This window comes from Melospiza melodia, chromosome 5, assembly GCF_035770615.1.
Source record: "Melospiza melodia melodia isolate bMelMel2 chromosome 5, bMelMel2.pri, whole genome shotgun sequence".
NCBI classification, from domain to species: Eukaryota; Metazoa; Chordata; class Aves; order Passeriformes; family Passerellidae; genus Melospiza; species Melospiza melodia.
In genome coordinates, this window is record NC_086198.1 from 79907682 (window position 1) to 79932426 (window position 24745).

General features: G+C 39.2%; 1 protein-coding gene across 2 annotated transcripts in view; it reads right to left on the minus strand.

Moving 5' to 3' along the window:
* The window catches only part of STK32B (serine/threonine kinase 32B), a 156224-nt gene that overhangs the window by 28471 nt on the left and 103008 nt on the right, over nt 1-24745 (minus strand). For both annotated transcript variants that reach the window (XM_063157627.1, XM_063157626.1), the window contains exons 5-7: nt 21523-21560; nt 14274-14363; nt 2765-2868 (exon numbers count right to left, since the gene is read on the minus strand). In XM_063157627.1, the coding sequence (XP_063013697.1) occupies nt 2765-2868; nt 14274-14363; nt 21523-21560 (232 nt within the window). The remainder of the gene's footprint in view (nt 1-2764; nt 2869-14273; nt 14364-21522; nt 21561-24745) is intronic.

Here is a 24745-nt window from a genome sequence, read left to right on the forward strand (position 1 = left end):
TGAGGCCCTTCATACCTCTATCTCCCCCGTTTTTCAGCTGTTCAATCCACTCAAGGATTCCTTCAGTTATATTTTAAAGAAAAAGGAAAGAAATCTGGTTTGCTTTTGTTGAGGATTTTTTGTCAAGGTTTGTTGTTAGTTGTTCACACTGCAGTGAAAGTCAGAATCTGGGAATCCCACCTACTACCTATTCCTTCACTTTGTCTCTACTGAATTCATGGTATATACATTTATTGTAGCATTTTATCAGTTTTCTATAGCTCAAGAACAGACTGGCACATGCCATGGTTTGCATCATACAGTTTAATTATAGTTTAATTTCTTGTACTTTGTGAGAAGATCGATGTTTGATGCAAAGCTGTATGAATTTGTATTTTTCTTGCCAGCTTTTTTACCAGCAGCTGGATAAGGAGAAAAATGTACCTATAACTTATCAAGAAATGTTAGTTATACTATAGATAACTAAAAAATGGTGCAGAAAGATCTGTACTGGACATGCTCCTATATCTGCAGGCTCATTTTAAGCAGAACATGGTTTTGGCTGCCCAGCAGTGGGAAGCCAGAAATGAGAATGGCTGGAATGCCTTGATCACCCTGAGCAGCAGATGCAAATAAAACGAAAAATTCAACTCAATGAAAAACAACTAATTTTTACTCATTTTTCTTTTCCTTATCACCTCTTGAATTCAGGCTGTCAGCATCGTACGCTACGCACAGCTCCGATGTGGAAAATCAAATTTGCGATGTTTCTTATTTCTAACGCTCTGTCCTTTTTTGGCTCCTGCCTTTCCCATGCAGCAGCACGAAGCAGGCTCCAGCTGCAGAAAGCCCTGTGTCCTGTGGCTCTGCCCCGTGCCACAGCTCCTCCTTGCCCAGGGCGCGGGTGGGCTGCTCCGAGAGCCTGCCCGTGTTCAGGGGGCATGGGGCTGTTCCCTCTGGCTGTTCCTCTGCTGGACAGAGCTGTGGGAGCCTGGAGGAGCAGGACTGCACGCCTGCAGGTTTAGCTCTCAGCCTTGTGTGCAAACTGTGCCTCCAGAGCCATCTGCTGCCGTGGCAGATGGGGCTCCGGAGCTCGCAGTTGTTGGGACTGCAACGTGCCTCGGGTTGAGCACATCTCCTCAACCCACTGCTGCTCCTCTTGTCATCACTCGGGTCAGTTTGGGCCTTGTTTAGGCTACAAAAATTTGGAAAATACACACCTTTTCCTTGTCCATACAGTGGTGTGAACTGCCAAGCCATCCTCTGGCTGGCTCAGTAGCCAAGGGCTGCTCGTCAGGAGAAAACAAGCAGCTGGCTTGGGTAGCTTGAGCAGGTTCAGATGGCAACATTTTCATTTTATTAAAAACCTAACAAGAAATTGATTCAGTCTCAACTGTGCTTTGTTTGTAGCCAGACTGACTTATTCAGGAAAGACTGTATGGGTCTCTGCAAATGGATATCATATATAATTTTTTATTTTTTAATTGAATTGTCACATCAAAGTGATCTTTTGTGATTAGTCTTGGGAGTTCAGCTTTCATTAACAATCTATCATAGCTCTCCTTTCTTGTAGACAGTCACTGGTGAAAGGGTTGATATAAAACCATCAGAAATGTTCTCTTAATTTACTGTAAGTGCAGCTAGAACTACTGTCTCTACAAGGACTGAGGATGTATTTTGCTTATCACTGCCAGACTTTAACTCCTCCATTCCAGAAATAATGTCAGTCTAAAAACTCCCTAAGGTTTGAGAATTATGGTAGAGAAAAATTGATAATAATTGTCAGTTTGTTGTTTTTGTTAAGAAAGGTTTTAATACTCCTCTATTTTAAGGGATGAAACAGTCTTTGCATGGGAGAGATCTTTGTCTCAGGAGCATGACTTTGGTTATTCCTATGGAAATACAAAATAGATTGGCCAAATTTTAGGCCTTTGGAAAAAGTCGCTTCTGAAGTAACAATATGCAGACATTCTGAAATTAAATTTTCCATTTAAAAGTAATAATAATAATTATTTCTTATTTCTATTTTCCTTTATCTGTTCTCCTACATGAAACTGTGAGATCTTTGTGGGATGAATTGTCTAGCAAGACAAGGTAGCCAAACTCTAATAGTGTCATAATATAAAAAAACATACTGCAATGCAATAACATCCACTTTCCAAAACAGGCATGAAAAATAATTTTAAAAACCCCAAACAGCTGCTTTAGCTACGTCATCATCCTGAAATAGTATCTAAATTACTGTTTTCTGTGGGAAATAGTAAATATTTAAGCAACTGACTGAAATCCTTTGAGTTTTACATTGGAAAAGAGTTTTCCATTATCTTCTGTGATATTCAACCATGCTCAGGAAGATTTTTCATTAAGCTTATTCACATAATTGATTAGATAAGAAACAAATGCACTGGCACTAAGCATTTCCTGTAGTTGGGCCAAGCATCTTAGGAAATTAGATTAGATCTCTTATGGTATTAGCCAAGAGAATCAAAGAGAAAATAGAGTGTGAAGTAACTCAACTTCTATTTGAAAAAAAATACCATTGTTTGCAATTCAGCATTATAAAGAAGCTGTTAAACATTAGGCCTTTCCTTTGCCAAACTGAGGCAAGTTTCCATAATTTGAGTATGGGGTGAAACTTTCCCAAGAGTGTTTTCCGCTGGGAAAGAACCAGGGCAGCATTCCTGACCTGGGCCTTGCACACTCAAATTTTATCCTGAAGAGTGCACTCAGGGCCACTGCAAACTTGAGATTTTTGTTAGATAACAACAAATTCCATCATTCTTACCCAGCCCCTCAGCAATTCATATGCTGTAATTCCTAGGGACCACCAGTCTACTGGGTACGAGTATCCTGGACCTCCATCCATAAAAGCCTGGAACACTTCTGGAGCTGAAATAGTAAATCAAATTGAACAAAAAAGCATTTCATTAAGGTTAGACTATGGGTAATATTTCACAGCTGAAAAATGAATAAGGACTCAACAAACTGGAATTAAATAGATTAAGAAGCACAGCATCTTCAGGGTGAAGTTTCAGTGCCTTGTTTTACTCATAACAAGCAACCTTTGCCAGGCAGGGTATTTCAAAAGTCAGTAATTTCATATGTTAATTCTTACTTGGTTCATTTAAGTTTTAAGTTATGTGAATAAAAATAAGTAATAGGAGGAGAATTCTAGGTCTGAAGTGTGACTTAGTGCACTTAGAGTAACGTAAACATTTTATGGGAGAAATATCTGCAAGTGAGGTGATTCTTCGTGATTGATGAAGGTGTTGAATATGGTAAATCTCATCCTTATTCTACATTTGGATAGAACTAATCAGACAGGTTTTAAAGGTATTCAACACAGGAAAATGGTAGATAGAAATCCTGACACTGATTTTATGATGTGAGAAACTGTCACAACTGGAAGAAAACACTCTGTCAATGAAGTAACGACTTCCATAAACTTCTGTGGATGAAAAGAAAAGGTGTTTTCAATACAAGGATCCACTTTATCTTACTTTTATGAAAAAAACCTATACTGTATGTAATGTTACTGTAATTTCTTCAAAAAAAAAACAGATATAAATAAGAGTGCATATGAAATGAAATGAAATGAAATGAAATGAAATGAAATGAAGTGAAACGAGAACTTGGTCATGCTTTTCCAATGATTTAACAGCAGAATCTCAGTACACTTTGGTAAAGCAACATTTTCACTGGAGATTTTCTAAACAGCACTGTCCCCAGCAGTAACATCATGCTAGATTACAATCACCATGTGAGCCTCTCCTGACCATGAATGATACTGAGGCTAATTTACCATGTTAGCACTTATTTCCACAGCCTCACTTTGTGGTGTGCACACTGCAGTGAATGCTGCAGTCTGGTCACACTTCTGACTGGCAGCTTGGGATTTGACTATTTATGGCATTTAGAGAAGCTCCTTTAATAAATGGAAAGGCATTCCTCTTAGAGGAGTTTTGCCAGTCCTTGCACTATGGATGGCAACCTAATAATTTACAGCTCCAGACCTGACTTCAGAAAGTCTTCAAGTGCCAAATATAATAGAAGGTTTCAGCATCCATTCGTTAGTTATGGCAAAACTCTGATCTGTAGAATAAAAACAGTGGATATATGAAAGTGTTCTTATACTCTTTGACCAGCAGGATCATGTCTAAACAAGTTTGGTATGAGATCTGTAGGCACCTAAATAAACTTTTTTTTCTGGAATACATGTGTTTGGAGAATAGGTGACCATGGATCTCTGGCAGAGGAAGACTTGTGCTGTGATCCAGTATGACATAAAACAGAAATGCCATGAGTCATTACACTGAGTTAACTCTTTCTCACCTCTAGATGACACAGCTTCCCCGGGCATGCAATATCTTCATGCGTATTTTAGCTCTTATTTGTGTGCTGCTGGTGTGCAGGCACATCCTACAGGTGTGCATTGTATCACATAGGTGGTGAGAGCATAAGAAGGATTCTTTTTGTTACTTTAGTGGATCAATGCACCTAAATTGCTCATCAGGCACCAAACTTACATTTTGAATATCACCACAGGAACCTCGTAGTGAAGGTTTGCTTGACTTAGCCCCATTTGTTATGGTTTTTGCCCACTGTGCCTAGATGATGTACAATATCTCATTACAGAAAATAGCCTTTTGGCATTTTTACTGAACTATGCAGGTATAATGCTGGTTTCACTATTTCTTTTATAGCTTTAACATTTTATTAATGAGACAGATCACTATCTGATTTCTGTGAGATAGAGGTGAGAGTACTTTATTGATGTAACCTATGACATTGACAGAATGGTGCAGCTGTTTTGCTAATTTAGTGACTGAGCTATTGACTTTTATTTTATTTTATTGTTCTAAAATTCTCAAGGTCAACTCATCCTACATTAAGCAGATCTGCAGCAAGTGCTTTATTTTGCCCTGGAGTTTTAAAGCTGTTTTCTCACCTTAAGCTGTTGGCATTCTGAGGACAGAATCTGAGCAGTTAAAGTCCTGATTTTTAAAACCTCTTTTTGCCCACTTCAACAGCATTATTTTCAGTCCAGCTGGAATGCCTCTCTGCATTCCATCAGCTCCAGTGAAATGGTTGTAAACACTCTCTTTCCATGGTGGGGGCACTGGCAGAGGGTGCAATATGATTTGCAGTATCCTATACTCAGGTTTTTTCTCAGGGTGAAATCTCAACCATGTTGAAGCCAAAAGACCTTTCTCTAGTTTGACAAGGCTGTTGAATACCCATTTCACACTTAGCTTGTGCTTAATGTGTCTAAAAGTCATTTTGAACTGAGACATTAGGTGCAAACAGAGGGTTTCAGGCTGTGTGCAGACTGCTGGAGTTTGCCTGCTCATTCAGAAACAGAGCATGATCTTACAGATAGACAGCAGACCCTCCAAGTCATGGAATTAACCAAGCTCTGAAGAACTAGAGCCATGAAATACAGGACATAATATTAGATTTTTCTGTAAGAAATAACTATGCCTGGGGAACCAATTCAGAGTGCAAACTGGTTAGGATAAAAACAAATAAAAACTCTATAAGGAAAGATTAAATTCTGCATTGATTTTCTTTTACACCGTTACTTTAATATCTGTAATCTTTTAAAATTTAAACTTGATTTCAGGATCAGCTTGGACAGCCATCCTGTAGCCTGCTCTGGGTAGATTCTTCCAGAGGATGATCAAATTTGAGTTTGCCAGCTTGGAGCAAAGGCAACAGCTCTGCTGTATGTGCCTGTTGTGAACATATCCTCTATTGATAACAGATATAGGATGAGAAGAATACTTCATCCTTTATCCCATAGGCAGAAGTATTCTGCCTTCAAGAGTTTGTGTGAACAAGTGTGAGAGTACCTGCAAGAACAAGAGTTTTATATTTTTCCTCTAGAAGTTTCCACTAAGCAAAGGCTTTTCAGGAAAATAAATGGGTTTAATATTGGGTGTGATCCTGCAGTTTGTTGTGGCCAAGAGCTGTAGTTGCAATCACACACACTTGGGGGAAAGGCAGCTGATGTTTGCATGGCAGGAGCTCAACTGTTAAACAGTGAGGGTAAGTCAAGTAATAGCAAAGTGTGATCTGACACCTTTCATGCAACTTTTTGAAAATGACAAAGAAACACCATTTAAATACCAATGCCATTCCAAGATGGGACATCTGGACTAATTTTAACAGAGCAAAGAAAATCAGGAATGTCTCTGTCTTATATAATAACAAGTAATTGCACATATAATAACAAGTAATTGCACATATTAACTTTGGCAACTAGCCAAGCTAGAAGTCCTTCTATCGTTTCTTTGCTACATCTATATTTTTTTGTTAATAATACACTTTCATTATTTTACAGTTTACTTGCTTTGCTTTCTTGAAAAGCTGTATAAATAACCCACATTTGTAATGTATTGTGTGCTTCAGTGCATTTCTTGGTTGTTCCCAATAAAAATTTCCAGTCAATACTTTTTTCCAACTAATAAATTAAAATAAATCCTCTTCAGACATGTATCTTCTGATGCTTTTGCACTGTATCTTTTTAATAATGCCATACTACTGCAGAGTGTAGGAAGTAAATAAATGGTTATTTCTCTCTAAAACGAAACCATACTAGAGGACAACCTATGAAACCTATGAACAAATTGAATGTGAGAGCAAATCTAGTGGGTCCGCATCCATCTCAGAAGCAATGGCATACTGGGATATCCTCACTCCTGTTCTGTAGTTTTGTGCAAAAAGGAGTAATTTCTGACAAATCCATTCATGTATTTAACTATCCACTGGAATTTTCATACCAGTCATATGATCTGCAATGTGAATTATGTAGATGAATCATCTCATATTACATACATATTTTCCTAGGGATGTGCAATAAAAATAAAGTTATAAAAAAGGAAATTTTATGTAGCTGGTTGGTAATTATCTACCTTTATTTGTGGAAAGATATTAGTATCTAATAATGTGATTCATGAGCTTGAAATACATTAGAATAACAATGTAAATGCAAATAATGCTAAACAAAATTTTCATTCTTTATTCCTATTGTAAAAGTCCATTTTGTACAAAGATTAAAATGTTTTAAGTAGGGTTTCTGAAAATCTGCTGAGTATTCATTGGTATCACAACTTCATAAATTGAAAGTGGTCTGGGTCTGTGAAATTCAGACTATTTTTAATTTGGTGTTCAAAGGTGAGTTTGAAAATGCTGTCCATGATAGAATGATCAATTTGAGGTCTATCTCTTGGTTGGCAAAAAGAAAAGCTGCTGTTATTTCTGATGGAGCATCTACAGACTAACAAATCAGTCTCTTTAAGCCATAACTTGCAAGTCAGTCTTGCAAGAGGGATTACTGTAAGGAGCTGACTGCCACTGAAAAGCTAAATATTGCCAATGACTTCTGGTCATCACTTCCTGCACAATGCCCTGTGCCAGTTATGTAATCAATATGAGAAACTGAAAATGAAACAAACAAACAGAAAACCCAAGTGTTTTTGTTTTGGTTTGGTTTTTTGTTTGTTTGTTTGTTTTAAGTGATCCTGTTCAGGTGGATATGTCCAAAACATTTCTTAAGAATGAAATCCCTGACACTGCTCATCCAGTTGTTGAGCTACAGCTCTCTGATGTCTATTTCCAGATCAGCAGAGACTCTGCATGTCAGGGAGGGGAATCAGAGGTTTGTGGCTTACTGGGGGTGTTGCAAAGCAACACACTCTGGTGTAGCCATTGCAAAAAACCATATTTCAGTGGTGTGGGTCTTACTGCAGTGCCTGAGATTTCAGACTATGAAAATACATTCCAGAGTCATTAACTGAGATTCAGTGTAATATCACACTGCCAGCTATCACTCTCCTTCCACATCTTAGTCCCTGATCTTGGTGGAAAAATTGTGTGTATTGATGTATGTCCATTGATATATGCCCATTGATATATGCCCAAATTGATATGTGCCCATATATACAATACACACAGCATAAGCAATATTTTGATTGACTAGCACAGGACAAGCTGTTAAAAGGTTGGATGTTTACATCTAACAAACTTGTGAATGATGATGTATAGAACACATTTATAGTTTCACCTTGTTGAATCAGACTTAAGGCATGACAGATTGAGCTGAATAAAAAATGAACTTGATTTTTGGAATAATATTCCAAGAACCTTGAACTGAGATGTTTCAGTGAAATATTAATTGCTTTCACAGCACTGTGATGATAATGTAATTTTCACTTTCCCCTGAGAAGTAAATTCAGGGGTCAGTAATTTTTCTGGATCGTGGTTTAAATAAAAAACAGAAATCAAACTACAATAATAACCAGTGATCTTCTATCCAGAGTAGAAGCTGTTTCAAGAGCAAAATGGAAGAAAATAATTTCCCTCTCCCTGAATAGAAATGTGGATTTGGTAAACTATCAATTTAGCTCCTAGTGTTTACTTCTTATGTGCTAAAAAGGTCTAAATTATAGTGGTCAGCCTTCTGACTCAGAGCTTTAAACTAGCCAGCTGCTAACTTCTATTTTATAAGGCAAAATGCTGCTTAAAGCCTGGGCATGCTGGGATGGCAATTTTCTAGCATGAGGTTTTTACTTGTTACAGCCATGTAACTGATTTTGCACCATTATTCACATTATACACCTCAATAGTTTTAATACTCATACTTAATGAAATTATTCAATCAAAGTAAATAATTTAGATACCATTACCTGAAAACAGACATGGCATTTAGAATGCCTTATTAGTTTTCCATATGGCTATATAACCTCTCCTGCCCTTATTCAGCCTCTATCCTCATACAACCCCCTGCTTTACTCAACCACTGAACAGAGCTCACTTCCTGACCTTGCACAGAGAAACCCTTGGTGGCTGAACATCTGGATCAGCCCCAGAGAAACAACCTTGAGCTGCTGCCCCTGCTGAAAGAAAGCCCAGCAGCAACGAGCAAGTCATGGTCTCCCATTATTGAACATGAAATTGTACACAAGCACCTTTGTTACTCCATACAAAAAGCTCACAGTGGCTGCAGGGCCAGTTTTTCTAGCAATTTTTAGAAGGGATTTTGTCCAAAAATATCCATTTGGTGTTTGGAAGATTGTTTCAGAGTATAGCCAGCAGCTGTTCTGCCCAGTACTGAAATTAGTGGGTTTGTGTAATGGGATTTTCAGGACAGACTGTACCTGACACACCAGAAGGGCTGTTCCATGCTCCTGCATCACATTCTCCCAGCAGGTTAGAAAATATCTTTGCACCAGTTTTTGCATGCAAAAACCTGGTGGTTAACCAGGAGTTATCCAGGGGGCAGAAGGGCCCTGCTGGGCATTTTCCACCTCTGCTCCGCTCAGATCTGCCTGCAGAGCTCCACAGCACACCAGGCCCTTTTAGGCTGGCAATGAATAAACAAACAAACAAATTAACAAAAAAAAGAGCCCAAATGAAAACTACCTCTTGAACTCAGAGTGAGGTAATTATTAACTGAAATAGTAAAAAAAAATTATTATATTAGTAGTTCTGTTGGAAGATCTTAAAGGATCATAGCAGGTCAGAGAGCACAAGGAGGTGAAGAGCAGCTGGAGGTAATAGGTAATAACTTCTTTCCTCCTGGGGTTCCTCATCTGCTTATGTTCCTACTCATTAGTGTCAGAGTGGAACCAAAACCTGACTATGTTTAATTACACATGTTTACATGTGTGTAAACATCACAGGGTTTAAGGGATTAAATATTGATGTGTGTTTAATCCCCTCAGCCACATAGCTCCTAGCACGAGCTGAAAATCCCATCAGTGTGGGATTTTTATCTCAGCACCTCAGAGTCTCACACAGCCACTCTTACTTCTTGCTACTCAGAACAAAGAGAAGCCTCCCTTGTCATACTGACATCATGAGATCTCCCTGGGATCAAAAGGTCAGGTAATGATCTCACCAGAGAAACTCTGCAGACAGGCAGTCAAACCCCCTGTAGGATAAAAGTAGGATTTTTAAAAACCTAAACACTGCCTTAACTGCATTCAAAATGCAATGCGCTGAAAAACAGTATTTAATTTCAGAGCACTGTTTATTATGAGTTCAAGAAAGACCAAAGAATGATGACTTTTGAAAACTCAACTCAAAATTTTCCCTGCTATATTTTAAGCATCCGAGAAACAAATTTAGTTCAACGGGATAATTTTTTCCATGTGAAAGGTTTATACCAGGACATCCACTGGCTTTCCTCTGAGTACAATTGTACACCTACAGAGGATTAATTAATAAATATGGATGACTCAGACATTTTAGAAGTTCAGTGAACCAGTGTAAATCCACAATACTTTGGTAATCTCAGGCATACAGTCATTCTTCACCATGACAGCAGCCTATGAAAGGAGCTGTGAAAACCTGAGATAACAGGCCTGTGAGATAGGAATGGGGTAGCTGAAACCTTTCACATAATTTATGACTGATTTTATTGACTTTGGATTTTTGTCAGGTGTATTTGTGTAATAAAATGCATTTTATTGGTTCAATTTCAGGTAAAGTCACAGTGCATCATTTGAATATCCTCAGTCTCTGGCTGTGAAAAACATTAAAGGCTCTACCTAGTCCCCTCAAACCCTCCTACCACTAAATCAAAAGTTCCCCCCCCCAAAAGAAACCAACCAAAAAAAACCCCAAAAACAAAAACAAAAAGAAAGCAACAACAGCAACAAAACCATACAAAACCCACACATTTTAAAAAAACCCAAAACAAAGAACCTTAAGCCCCTCCAAAATATAACTTGTGAATGGAAAGGTTTTGCAACACAGAAATCATACACAGATCTATAGAAATTGAGCATTCCAAAATATTTCAATAAGGAAAAAGCATATGCTGTAGGACTCAAACACACATAAATTTGCCAGAGTGAAGAATAAAAGAAAGGTGGCATCTGTCATGTTTTCTAGATGTGTTTTACTGTTTAACTTTTGGGTTCTGAGCACTCTATTGCAGGATAGAGGGCCATCACTGCAGATGGGTGCCCAGCACAGAGCATATTTGAGACACACAGATATTTCTTGCACCCTTGTTCACAAGGGAGAAATTGAAGAAATTTCCTTTTATTTGGTTTTTGGGGTTCTTTTTCACTCGTAAAGGTGGAACAGTGTTGAAAGTAGCAAGGCCTTACAGAGGTGCTTCCAGCCAGCAAACACATAATTCCCTTTCTCACAGAGGCCAGAGTAAAATCCCTCTGCAGGCAGAAGGAGTCCCAGCTGCACAGAGCAGCCCGTGCAGCAGGGACCACGTCCTGCCTGCCCTGGCTCTCCTGCCCCACATCCCCTGCACAATGGAGGGATCCTCCACAGTGCTTGTGGTGGTTTGCTGGCAGCAGCTGTGCCTGCCTAAAGCCAGCCTGGTCCCAAAGGACATTTTGCATTGCTTGCCAGGGCAGGATGACAGCCTGAAACTCTACAAGTTTACAAAAAGCTCTTCCTACAACAAAGCTCTTCCTACAGCAAAGGGTGTGACAACACCCTCAGTCCCAGGCATTGTAAAAGGTTTGAGCCGTGAATTTGAGAAGGTAAAATCAGGCACAGGTGGCACAGAGGTTTCCCAAATCAGCAGAGGGCACACATTGCCTTCCACAGTCCCAACCACCTGAAAATAGAAGACAAACTCGGAGGACCCCCAAACTCTAAGAAGTTGAACTCATTTCAGCTTTTCAGGTCACTGGCTTTGAGAGGAATATCACTGGCCGGGACTGCTTGGAACATGCCTTCAGCTGTTTTATTTTCCAGCATCAGTCTCATTACATGGTTATGACAATGGGAAGATGCTATCAGCTCACATCCCAGGCAGCAGACCAAGAACTTTATGTTACAACTTACTTTATAATTTGTTTAACCAATCACACAAAGCAAAAGCACATTGACAGTAGGTCTATCCAACCACTATAAGCACATACCTTTGGTTAAAACAATGCCTGCTTATTTTGAATACAATATCTGCTTCTAAGCTTTAAAACACAATGGACAGAGCTCCATTATTAAGTTTAAAACTTCCTAATATCTTGCTAGATAAACTTTTCTGTAGCTTGGAGAGTTATTCTAGACAAGCATTAATACACAGACCATTGTTCTATTTGTCCTTGCTTTTCTACTTTTTAAATAATTTTTCTGCTGACCTATCTCATGCCTGCTGCTTAGCTCTAATCCCAGTTCTGCTGTCTCTGAGGTCTGCCTTTTGCAGCTTTCCCAAAACTTTCTGATATTATGGATTCCCACAAGGCAAAGCTGCAGAAGTAGTAGAAGCAGCTGGAAACGCCCTGCATTTTCTTGTCCTGCATTTTCTTGTCCTGCACTGCCTTGTCCTGCATTGCCTTGTCCTGCATTCTCTTGTCCTGCACTGCCTTGTCCTGCATTTTCTTGTCCTGCACTGCCTTGTCCTGCATTGCCAGCCTGGTGGCCTTGCTCCTTTCACACATACTGCTGTCCCAGTCCTTGTTCCTATGTGGGGTGGGCATTTCACTTGTCTGAATGAATGGGCTGGGAAGGGGTAACATGGAAACTGGCAGTTTCTAGAGAAACACTCAGGTTCAGGTACAGTGCATTCTGCATAAACTTTTAATAAGTAGGGAAATAGGCAAGGAACATTTCAGGCTGAAATATTTGGGGCTAATGTGAAGTGGGATTAAGCAAAGAGTTTGGGGCTAAAAGGCTGACGTGAAGTGGGATTAAGCAAAGGCTGCAGGAGCTGACTCACACCATGCTTAGCATTACAAGATAGTCATCTTAATCAGAACAGCTAGGGCATTTTTATAACACAATATCAATTCACTCAGTTTTTTCCCTGGAAACCATTTTTATTTTGTCATGCTGCATGTGAACAAATCTCTCCCTAGCAATTCCTCAGCCTATTTCAATCAGATTTCAAAGAAAAATGGAGGCTTTAGAGATAAAGTTTTTCTGTTTATTTCCTTAAATTTCCCATAGCAAGAAGTGAGAAATCCTGTGAGTGCCTCTGCTAAGGGAAAGGCTGGAGAGTCCCCTCATATCTGATTAAACACAACAGGCTCCACATGAAAGTAAGACTTTATAAAACTTCAAGAGGGGGAAATAGCTTTCATCACATCTCATACTGTCGTCATTGTGAAAATCAGCATAGCATAAGGCATGTCTTATAGAAACTGCTAAGTTTCCTTGGTTCTGGTGCTCAGCAGGTACCATGCTTGAAGTTACTTTGTCTTGTTACACCAAGGTTAATTTGTGTTTTGAATTCCTGGTAATAGAAGCTTGCCAGCAACCATAAAGCCAACTTCCCTAATACAGTTTTGTTTTTTTCTATTTGTGTCATAGTCTAAACATCTCAGGAGAAGCCACACGGAAAGTGATACTGCCTTACAATCAGAAGTCACTGCAAACTGAAAATTCCTTGTGGAATTGCACTGAAGTTAGAATTCCTCACAAAGTAAAAGATACAAACTAAAGGAGGAAAGCAGCACCAATGAATGTCTGACCATATCTGTCACACACTTAATATTTGGTTTGTTGAAGCTTTGGTGTCCAAACTGTGCAACAGAGAATCCTTACCCATCACTTTTCATCTGAAACAGAGGATTTTTACAGCTCTTAAAGCTTTTCTGTCTTCTTACAGCTCCAAATAAATGCAAGGGTGACTCTTTTGGCTCTTTCTGAATGGTAAAGACTGCAACTGGGGCTTTTGCAGCATCTTTACATTTCCAGGAGGTGAGGAAGGTGCAATGAAGAGAAAGTAAGTTGGTGGATGGTGTGATAGCCTTCATAAAGGAAAGGAGAGAATATTTTGGTACTGTTTCCTCTTGTGAGGTTGATGGATATGGTGGAGATCTGATGAGTGGGGAGGAGGCTTCAGGAGTGAAACAACTACATGAGCTGAGGTGAGTTTAGACCAGATCCATCAGTGTGAAAAGGTGAATCTTTTCCATCTCCCATCTTTCCCTTGACCTCCTAATGCTCTGTATGTCATGCACATTTCACCTAAGCAGATATACCATATATTCTTGTGGTGCAAATATATCATATATTCTTGTCTCAAGGTGTGGGGATTTACAGCAAGTAATACACAAATTCTCCTGAATTTGAATTCACAAAACCTAACAGAAACTGACTAGAAGAGTGTAGAGATCAAGCTCCTGTATAAAAGAACATCCAAATAACATCCTTCATCTCTGAAGATTTTCACTGCTGATGCACATATATACTGTCAAAAAAAGAAGTTGATCACATCTATTTTATGCTTTTACAACTTGAAATCCTTTTTCTATATCATTAGTCAGCCTTAATATGCAACTTTTCTTACATTTTTAAATGTATTGAGAACTTACCCATGTAGGGTTTTGTGCCAGCCATAGAAGAAGCTTTTTCTGAGCCTTTCACTATGGTTGCTACATTAAAGTCAGTGATATGAACGTGTCCTACAATTACCAAAGTAAAAACAGAAGTTAAAATAGCACATCATACAAATATTCCTCACTTTATCAAACACTTAAGGAATAATAGAAAATAACCATGATTTGAAAGAGATAATACATTAATAGAAACTTAATATTAAATGTTATTCTGAACTAGGAAAAACAATTTGGAAGCACAGTGATGGAATAGTTTTCTTGTCACCTACTACCTGTCTGTGCTCCTGAACTGTTTTTGCTGATCACCCCTGAATCTTCTCATGCAATGAATAAAGATAAGAAATGGCCCACAAGAACCCATTGAAGCAGGGTTTAGCAAGTTTAACTTGAAGTTTAGCAAGTCCAAGTGTAGGGTACTGGATGGGGGCAATCTCAGACATGAACACACATTGGGAGGTATGGTAACTCATTGAGGGCAGCCCTGGGGGGAAGAACTGGGGGTTTCTGGTGGATGAAAACCTGGAGATGCCCCAGCAGTGTGCATTTGCAGAAGGCTGACCCTGTCCTGGACTGCATCAAAGGAGGCACAGCTGTAAAAGCGAAGGGAGACGACCCATCCTTTGATCAGCATCGAACTTCCATTTATTGATCCAACATGCACATTTTATAACTGTGTTAATTAAGTTCATACATATTGCAAAACCCGAGCTCATCATTGGTTACAGATTACACACCAACCCCTCCTTTTGTTTTCAATACCTGTGGTTTGTTATTGAGACCAAGGCATGTTTTTCTCATCCTGTTATGAACGGTTCTCAAGGCCTCTATGTTTGTCACTCTGCTTTCCCATAACTATCCAAGGACAAGATATTTACTTGTTATTAAAAAACAAGGCCTGAGAATTCTTCTGTTTACAGAAACATGCCTGAGAATTTTGTTGTTTACAGGAACAGGCTTAAGAATTTGCTGCTTACAGCTGCCTTTTACTTTTCAATCAGACATATATGATTATGGCATGTCTGAACAAAACTCTATAAGCCATGTCTGAGCAAAATTCTCCAACACACAGCCAGCAGGCTGAGGGAGGTGATTTCTCTCTCTCTGCCCTTGAGAGACCCCCCTGGAGGGTGGTGAGACACTGGCCCAGGTTGCCCAGGGGGTTGTGGATGCCCATCCCTGGCAGTGTTCAGGCCAGGCTGGACTGGGCTCTGAGCCCTGGTATGATTGAAGGTGCTCCTGCCCACAGCAGGAGGGTTGGAACATGATGATCTTGAAGGTCCCTTCCAACCAGAACTATTCTGTTATTCTGTAATTCTCTCTGTCTTCTCAGAAGTAACATGCAGAGGCAGATGTGAAGCTGGGTGTGAAATTTGCCTCATCCCCAGCTACAGTCACCCCTCACATCTCAGGTACTTGTGACACTGCCTGCAATTGCATCCACTGCAGGTCACCATCAGCCTTTTTTGAGTCTTCTCAGGGAAAAGAGGGAGAGGAGAAGACAAATGGCATTTTTATCACACAATAAGTATAATATTAGATCCACAGTAACAGAAGATGTGCATATAAGAGGAGCAGATCCCAAATCATCCCTTATTTGACAGCAGGTTGCAAGATGAACAGTAAGTGGCAGAAGTCAGCCTGAGAATGTGCTGCCTGACCAGCCAGACATGATTCAAATTGCACTAAGGAGGCTGAATGGCCCAAACCTTCTATTACTCCTTTCCTGGGATAGTTTATGATAAGCATGGGTTCAATAGCTCCACCACTGTGAAGTAATAGCTGTTAATCCTGGTTTGTTATATGCAGGTAAACTGAATAGAAATCCAGCTTGAAAATATGTAAAGCTTGAATTTCACAAGTCTTCTGTTAGGTTTGGCATCTTTGCTCAAGGACTGGTGTTGTGGAGTGATGCAGATGCCATCCTTGCTGTGATTACATCTGACAGTGCCATGGAGGACATGGAACTCCCTTCCCCATCTTAGCTCTGCACTCAGATCATGATTAATATATCATGTGTTGAGCTGGACTTCTGAGTGACAAATTTGTGTGGGTTTTTTTTTATCAAGGTCTCAGTCTCATTCAATCCACAGAGTGGAACAGGATATGGGCATGTTAAGCAAGGGAGGTTTTTAATCATGTTTGCTGCCAGAGATGAGAAGAGTGTAACAATTGACTGATGGATTTTACCCTGGTGACTGATGGAGGAAGAGCAGTCTCAACAAAATGTCATGCTGCTCCAACAATCTAACCCAGATCCTGCTCAAAGACCACAGGAAAGGTATCAGCCAACCTCTAACTGTGCAGCTGTGCATGTGTGAACTGAAATTCTCAGAGGACCCTTATTTGGTTAGATCTGAGGTGATTTTGAAGGGGGAAGTACTTAAGAAGGTACTTCCCACTGCTAAACTTTAAGCTGTTTCTCCAAATGAGAGACACAGTAAAAGTCTTCAATGAAATGGTTTGCCCACTTCTCCGCAATTTTTTTGAAAAACCTGCCTGGATTTTATTAACACTTTTTTCCTAAGATGCCCAGGCCAGGAAGCCCTCTACACATGGCAGAGAAAAAGTACGAGCCAAGGAAAGGCATCTCTTTATACAAGGTGGGAAGTGTTAGGCTGCCATGACAAGAATCAGTGCTCACAGCCCAGCTTGACAAAGCAATTCCAAGGTGGTATCCTACTCCCTGCTGGATGGAATGTAGCATATTTGCAGTTTATTTCTGCCATCATAAAACACTGTGGCTGAAGGCTTCTTGAAAATCATAACTGAAAAATAAATAAATCCACCTCATGGCAGTAGTTTAAAGCAATTCTATGTACACTGTAGAATGAAAGGTTGCAAGGACCTTGGTAGCCTAATATTATCTCTCTTTTTTTGACAGATAATAGAAATAGAAATATATATGAAGTTCTGCCACTTAAATGACAGCATTGCAAGTGATGCTCCATTGGAGTGCCAGTGTCACTGTCCATTGCAAAACATCTGCTGCATCACATCCATTCAGACTGATCCAAACAGGTGACTTGCAATGAAAATTGCCTCTCCTGCAGTGCATTATTTTCTCTCCCTTTAATTAGATTTCCTGTAGCAAAATCAAAATAGCACACATGAAATGTTGTATTCATTTTGGGGTTTTTTGTTTAAAATGCCTTTCTGGAAGGTAAAGTATGGACCATGAAGGTAGATTCTGAACACCTCCTCTGCATCCTGCTACCCGTAGAGCAACAGGCAGCTCCTGTGCATGAGGCAGGGCAGAGTTTACTGCTGGAAAAGCTGCCCCTTTGCTCTTCCCCATCACTGAGCTGCTCCACCTACGGCAAGAGAGAGACAGAGAAAACATCTCCCCAGTAGGGAGACATTGAAAAAGCTGAGGGTCTTCTGCTGACAGGAGGGTGCTGAAGGAGTCTTTGAATATCTTCAGTCTGGTGATTGCAAGTTATTATTCATCAAATCCTGGAATTCTAGATGTTTGGGGTTTTTAGTTTTTGGTTTGGGTTTTTGGGTTTTTTTTTGTTTGTTTGGTTTGGTTTTTTGAAAGAATCTTTTAAAACATATTAAAGAAAACATTTTCTTTCTTAAAGGATGGTAAACTTCTACAATTTGTTGCTCCAGGGGATTGTAAAGGCCAATATCAGCTGCAGCTTCAAGAAGGCAGCTAACTCAGTAACAAGACTTTCTTCACATTCTAAATGGAATATGCAAAGATGCTCTAAAATTCTACCACAAAAAAATTGTGGGTGATAGGCAACACTGATGGCAAAGTGGCAAAAAACATGTTCCAGAAATGTTTCCTCTTGTCACCAGTTGCAACAAAATGCTGGCCAAGGTCTTGGATCTGACCTAGCAGGGAGTCCTTGCTCAGTAAACCAAGCATGGATTTTGCTGAACGAAACCATGTTGGGGAAAGCTTGCCTGAGAGGTGTTCAAACCCTTACAGGCTCTTTGTAAACAGATTGTACTGATGGTGTGGTCACTTAGCAAAAGGCTAAGCCTGGATGCAAAAGTAGAGCCTGTAATTTCTGCAGAACCACCAGCAATGTTAATTTCAATGGTGCTACCAAAGAGCTGTAGGAATAATGTTATCATCTCTTGAAAAAGTCAGTTTATTACTCTGTTTACCACTGCTTATTTTACTGCATTTAAGAAATTCTATGTCTCTTTGACATCATAGTTAATAGACCATGCAAACTTTTAAAGATATCTTTAATTTCTTTGATATTTAGACAAAAATACAACATGGACCAAACTTAGATTCCAGATCTAAGTGCTGTCAATTCAATTATATTGTTCTAAACCATTAAAATGAAAGGAATAGAAGAGGAACCAGAATTCTATCACTCAGAGAATTCTAAAATGCTTTTTTCTGTACAATACAGTTGTAATAGCTCCCATGAAACACGAGGCAGACCCTTCAGCTGTCACTGGAATAATTCTATTTTAGATATATGTTAGCAGAACAGAGAATTACTACTAATATTAGAGATTAGTGTTAGTCATAAGAGGAAGAGCTTTCTGGGAAAGCTGAGAAAAAAACATTAAAAAGGAGCTTTATTGATTGAATTAATTTCCTTAGAGGGTCTGATTCTGGTTCAGAGAATGAACCCTTAAACCATCCCTACTTTCTCTCTCAGAGTTTGGATGTGAATTCTCTCCAGGAGACCATGCAATCATCCCCTGACAGGGGCTGAACACCACTTTTAATGGCTGGTTATCCCATTCTCACATACCATTTTGCTTTTCAGGATCATCAAACATTTATTTCCACTGATGCATCAGAACATGTGATCAGCAGTGCTGAGATTTGGCTTTGATGAAAAGGATAGGGAAAAATTCAGGATTCATCTGCCAGAATGATTTTGAATAGGTTGTATATGTTTTTGTGTGATGGGTTTTTATTTTTTTTTCCTTTTTAATTTGTAAATTAGATTGATCACTTTTAAGAAAAATCTTTTGTTTTCATTACTTCTGTACTCCTGAGGTATGTCCCCTAAGCCCTACAGATAAATTGCAGTGAAACTAGTTTTACTGAGCACAAATATCTATAATATGTATTCTTGGTACATGCTATGAAGGTTAGTCAATTTAACTACTTGGAGATGTAAAGTAATGTGAATGGTGTACCCTAAATTTTTACTTCAGCCAGAATAGGTTTCTTCAGTGAGGCCAAAGAAATCTGAGTCACTGAGACAAAGTCTCAGTCAGAAATGTTTTGCATATCCAATTACTTGATACTTTGTGTATGCATAATTTGTTTAATGAACTGTAAGAAAGGCCTAGGGGTAAAGTCAAGCACATAGGAAACTGTTGTGCCATCTTAGAGGCCACAGGCTAAAATAAAGTTCCTTCCTGTACACCTGGTTAGGCTCATGTTAGGTGAATTTGTTACACTTACTCTGCAGCCAAATATATTTGTGGTGCATATATTCAGCATATTTTTCCATTGAGTGAAATCTGATGATTTTATTAAAATGACATTGCTACATTGCAGCTTAATCAGAGCTGTTAAAGACTTCAAGAATAGCTTTCTTCTTGCAAAAGAGCTTCACTTCTGTAAGGTAAGCCCGAGGTAATTAGCATGGAACAGACACTGTCCACATTAGTGAGTTGAAGTGTAATAGACCCTTTACAGGCTTAAGGGAATTCCTTCCCCAAATGTGTGAGAGCTCTTTGAACCTGTTTGAACCCATGAATTGATAAATTCTGCTGACCAAGATTGGTGTGCTTGTCTGTTCTTTCACCCCTTGTCTGCAGGTGTGCAACGAGGGAGCAGCACTCTGCTGCTCTGCAGAAGAGAGGCCATCCACCCCAAAATTTCCAAGCTGCCTGCAAATGACTTTGTTGCTGAATAGTTTGTAATCACAAAAAATCCCCTTCATTTTGCATCAAGTGCTCACTCTGGTGTAGGTTCTTCTTTGTGATGCCTGAGTCCCCATAGGAAGGCTCTCACAAGGGAGTTTGTTTTTTAGCCACAAGAGGCTGGTTTTGTGCACTAATTGACCTTGATGAGGGGCAGGGAGAGATAAAGGTGACTGTGCTTCCAAGGCTGTCAATCAGAGATTTAACACACTCATACTCATTTTGTTTTGCTGTTGACATCTTTAATTTACCAGGACTTAAAGGCAAGATATTTCTATTTCATGCTTGTTTGCTGATACCGGAGTCTTGGGAACATTAGCACTTATGGGTCTGAAGCATTAAATTGCTGAAGTTCTAGATGGTTTAAAACTCCAGTATCACTTAGCTTTATTAGCTTTTGTGTTCCCAGGAACAAACATCATCTATGCTGAATGTTACTTTAATCAACTTTTACTTGTGTACCCAGCAGCTCTACAACAGATTTTGAAACATAATGCCATCATTGGCATAATTTCAATATTATATTTTCTCAGAGGTTTTCTGCTTTTAATCAGTTTTGGAAGTAAACTTTCCCACGGTAGCAAGCACACATCTCCTTTTTCTAGCTAGGCTTTTTCTTCTATGTATTTCTGTTCTAACTGATACAAGATCAGTGTCCTCTTTACCTACATTTCTCTTGTTTTCCCTATAAACTGTTGCAAGAAGATATATGACATTTTAACTAAATACTTCTTGGAGAGAGTATATGTTTAAAATTTAAGTTTAAAAGAATCAGCTGCTTTTCTTTCATACCATATCTTTTATTTTTACAAACCTGGAATTAGTAGTAAAAGTTCAAAGCTATTTATTCTTGTCTATTCCTTTTTATGCTATTTAAGCCAGAGCTACATGTGTGGAGAGAAACTTTGCAGTCAAATTTCCAAAATCCCTATCTAGATTCTAGAAAGATAATTTTAGAAATCCACATGAGAAATAATTTGCTATGTGGAATTTCTTAGCCCTTCAGAAGTTCTAAAAGAGAAAATAAAGTACTTGGTACTGTTCTATTGGTAAGCACCTTAAAAGCGGTTATGACGATCCACATAATCCTGTTAATAAAATATGAATTTCTATTTACTAAATGTCCCTGCTTATCTCAATTCATATTGAATTCTTTTGAATTCAGACCTTGAAAATTTCTGATCTGCACGTTTCTTTGGCAATAGGAGGGAAAACTCCAAAATCTACAAGGTGGTCTGTGGGAGTTTTTTGAGAAATCCCAGATTTAGGTAGGAATTCAGCATTGGAGGTTCATTTACGAAGTGTGTCATGAGCATGCCACTGAGATCTCAGGAATTAGAGATTTTGAGGGAAAGCAATACTCACTTACCATGTTCATCCAGCAGTATGTTGTCAGGTTTGATGTCCCTGGAAAATAAGGAAAGGAAAACATTACATTTTGTACCCAAAGAAAATCTGCAATTTTAAAGTTTTCCCCATTTGGGTGTGAGGACTAAATCACTTAAATCATTACAAACCCAATGAAAACCATATAATACATAAATGCAAATGATTTCTATCTACATATTTTTGCTGCCCTGAGAAAACATGCATACTAAAGAGTCTCTCTGGGTTTCCATTTATTGTAGTTTTGTTTTCATATGGTTAGCATTGACATGGGTCTGGTTTTCAAGACTGTGTGCTTTGTTCTTTATAGCAGCAGTAAAATGAGAAGGCAGACTTGCATCTAGAAGGTGCCTGATTGCTTCAGGGACTCCACATTTGACAGAAATAATTTAATTGGAAGCATAGGTGGTTTACCCTGTCTGCCAGACCCTGCTAATCTGCCATGCATCCTCACTCACACACAGCAGAGCCCTGTGATCTGTCTTGTGCTAATTGAGTATGTCCAGCAGCTCTGCTGTCACTCCCAGATCCCCACTCGGCTGTCTGTGACCAAATACCATGCTGGGGAAAGGAGCAGGGATAAGGGAAAGTGGAGATTATGACAGGCTAAAGCATCAGCTCGACTCTGCCATTCTTGGCACAAGAGAACAATATGCCCTAGAGAGTTGCACTTTCAGGATTATTTTCTGTTCACCCAAATTCATGCTGCTATGAGGAGGGATGGAAACAACTTTTCCCCACCACTTTCAGGCATTCCCTTTCTCTTTCCTCGGCCCAGAATTACTGCCACTGGTGTGGAGCTGCTCAGGGAAAATTCATGTCTTGGCTTTGTTGGCCAGAATGGCCCTGGTGAGGCTCAGCTGGGGCTGGGTGAGGCTGGTGGGACAGTGCTGGGTGGCACTGCCTCGTCACTGGCAGCCAGCACTTCATGCAGGTTTGAAACCCTTTGTTCTCAGTGAGGCATTGCCAGAGTGGCAGAGCAGCAGTTGGACAACTTGAGCAACAGTTTTGGCCCTTGGGCTGGACTTTCCCCTTAACCTCAAAACGCAAGGAACCATAAATTGGCAAAATAAGCTCTTGAATGTCTGCAAATGGACTGCAAACACTCCCACCTCTGTAATCTCTTTTAGATAAGAGATGGCTTGATTATACCAATTTAAACATTTCTTAGGAAAGTTTTTTCCCCAATGTGCCCATAAATGAAATAATCAAAAAAGTGAAGTGTCACAAAAGGAAAATGTGTTACACCATATTTTTTTTTTTCTAAATATAAAGTAGAAGGACTTCTAAAGTCAACATTACACAGGAATAAGATAGCAAAAGCAATTATAATATATTTATTGATTGCATGATATGAACTCAGACATCATCTAAGTTTCACATCTTTATTGACAGAAGAAGGAAACCTACACTTTCCTTAGCATTCTGGATTCCATGCTTTCTAGCCCTTGCTGAGATTCATATGAAATCATGAAGTATTCTAAAATTATTTTTATAATTTGTGTAGTGGAAGCTGAGGAAACAGTATGAATGAGAAATTAGTTTGAATATTCTCTGCATATTTGGAAATAATGTAGAATGCATATATATATGCATATATATGTCTGTGTAAGGAACAGGATCTCATTATGGAGAACTATCTGGCATGGAAATTTAAAGGTATACCAATATTTCAGTGTGAAATACTGGCTACCTATAATTGTCTGATTCAGCAGCAGTTCTAGCTATTTGTGTAATAAAAAGAACATCAGTCCTAGAGCCTATTTCACCCAAAATCTTCCAGACTCTGAGTTCTCTTTCCTTTCCCCTGTAATCACTTGGCATATCATTTGCAAGACTATAATCTTTCCTTCCCTGATTTCATATGGGTGAAGTTGTGAGAAAAACTGTAGGGATAAATATATTTGTTTATATTATGAAACATGTCTGTGTTTTGTTTAAAATTGGAATTTTGTATTTTGTTGAATTTGGTTAAATTAGCATAGGAGGTCCTATGCAATTCTAAATGTAATGTTTTATCTAATTTCTCAAGTGATGAGAGGGTTTTTGAAGGAGTTACTGCTCAGATGGTTTCTATATTTTCCAGTGGCAATTTTGTCTTTGGTTTCTGATAACAGTTTTGTGATAAGAGCTGGAATTGTGATTTCCTGTTGAATAGTCTTTGTGGTTGATTCATGACTTGAAAATACAGCAATAACTTTCCATGGAAGTAAGTAAGTAATAGTTTTGACAGCTGAATTGAATATTTTAAACTTTGCCTTCCCAAATTTTAGCAAGCACAAACTGACTCTGCACTTCTCATGTGGGTAAAAAGATTAGAGTCATACACATGTACATTTGGGTCTTCTTGTGGCTTCCTGAAATCAGTGATACATTCAACAGCACTCCAAATTCTTTTCCCCAGTTTAAGAAAATGAAGAATTAGAATTGTACAGTCATTAGCACTTCACCAAGAATAAAACTGATCAAAAGGATAAATTCATCTTTATGAGCTACTGCCATGTGTATGACAATACAGCACCCAAAGATTGCTCATTACAGTACAGTGCCTTTTTTGTCATTTTTTTTTTAAAGAAGATCAGTTCAAACAATATGAATATCTGCTATGGTATTTCATCATTAAACAGTCTATACATTTTTATAGCCACCAGAAAAGACATTGACAAATCCACTTGACAACTGTATGTATCATCAAATATATTCTTCATTCAGTTGGTGTCCGTAATGTTCAGAAAGTTCAGTGGTAAAATTAGATCCGTGCTTACCCTTCCATGACTAATTCAGGCAGAGGCTGATACTTGATACAGATGTGCACAAACCACAAAGCCTTTCCCACCTGAGGGATGTTCCTCGCTGTTGGCTTTGCTCATTTTGCTCAGGGGCAGGCTGTAACTGGGGGCAGGCACCACAGGGCGTATGGCCTTGCACACAGCAGCACAACCCCTCACTCCCTGAGGCAACCTGCTGGACTCACAGCCCTGCCTCAGGCCTCAAACAGGGTATTTTAAACTGGTCTAACAGTGAGGGAAAGTCCTGGGCTATTTTAAGCCAGAAGGTAAACAAGTTTATTAAGTCAGACACTGCTGCTCTGGGGTCACATGCCGGGAGATGCGCGAGGTGCGCCGATTCACGAGGCGGGTGAGAACGAGCACAGGGTCACTGTGCACACAGAGTGAGTGTCACCGTGCACACACAGAGTGTCACTG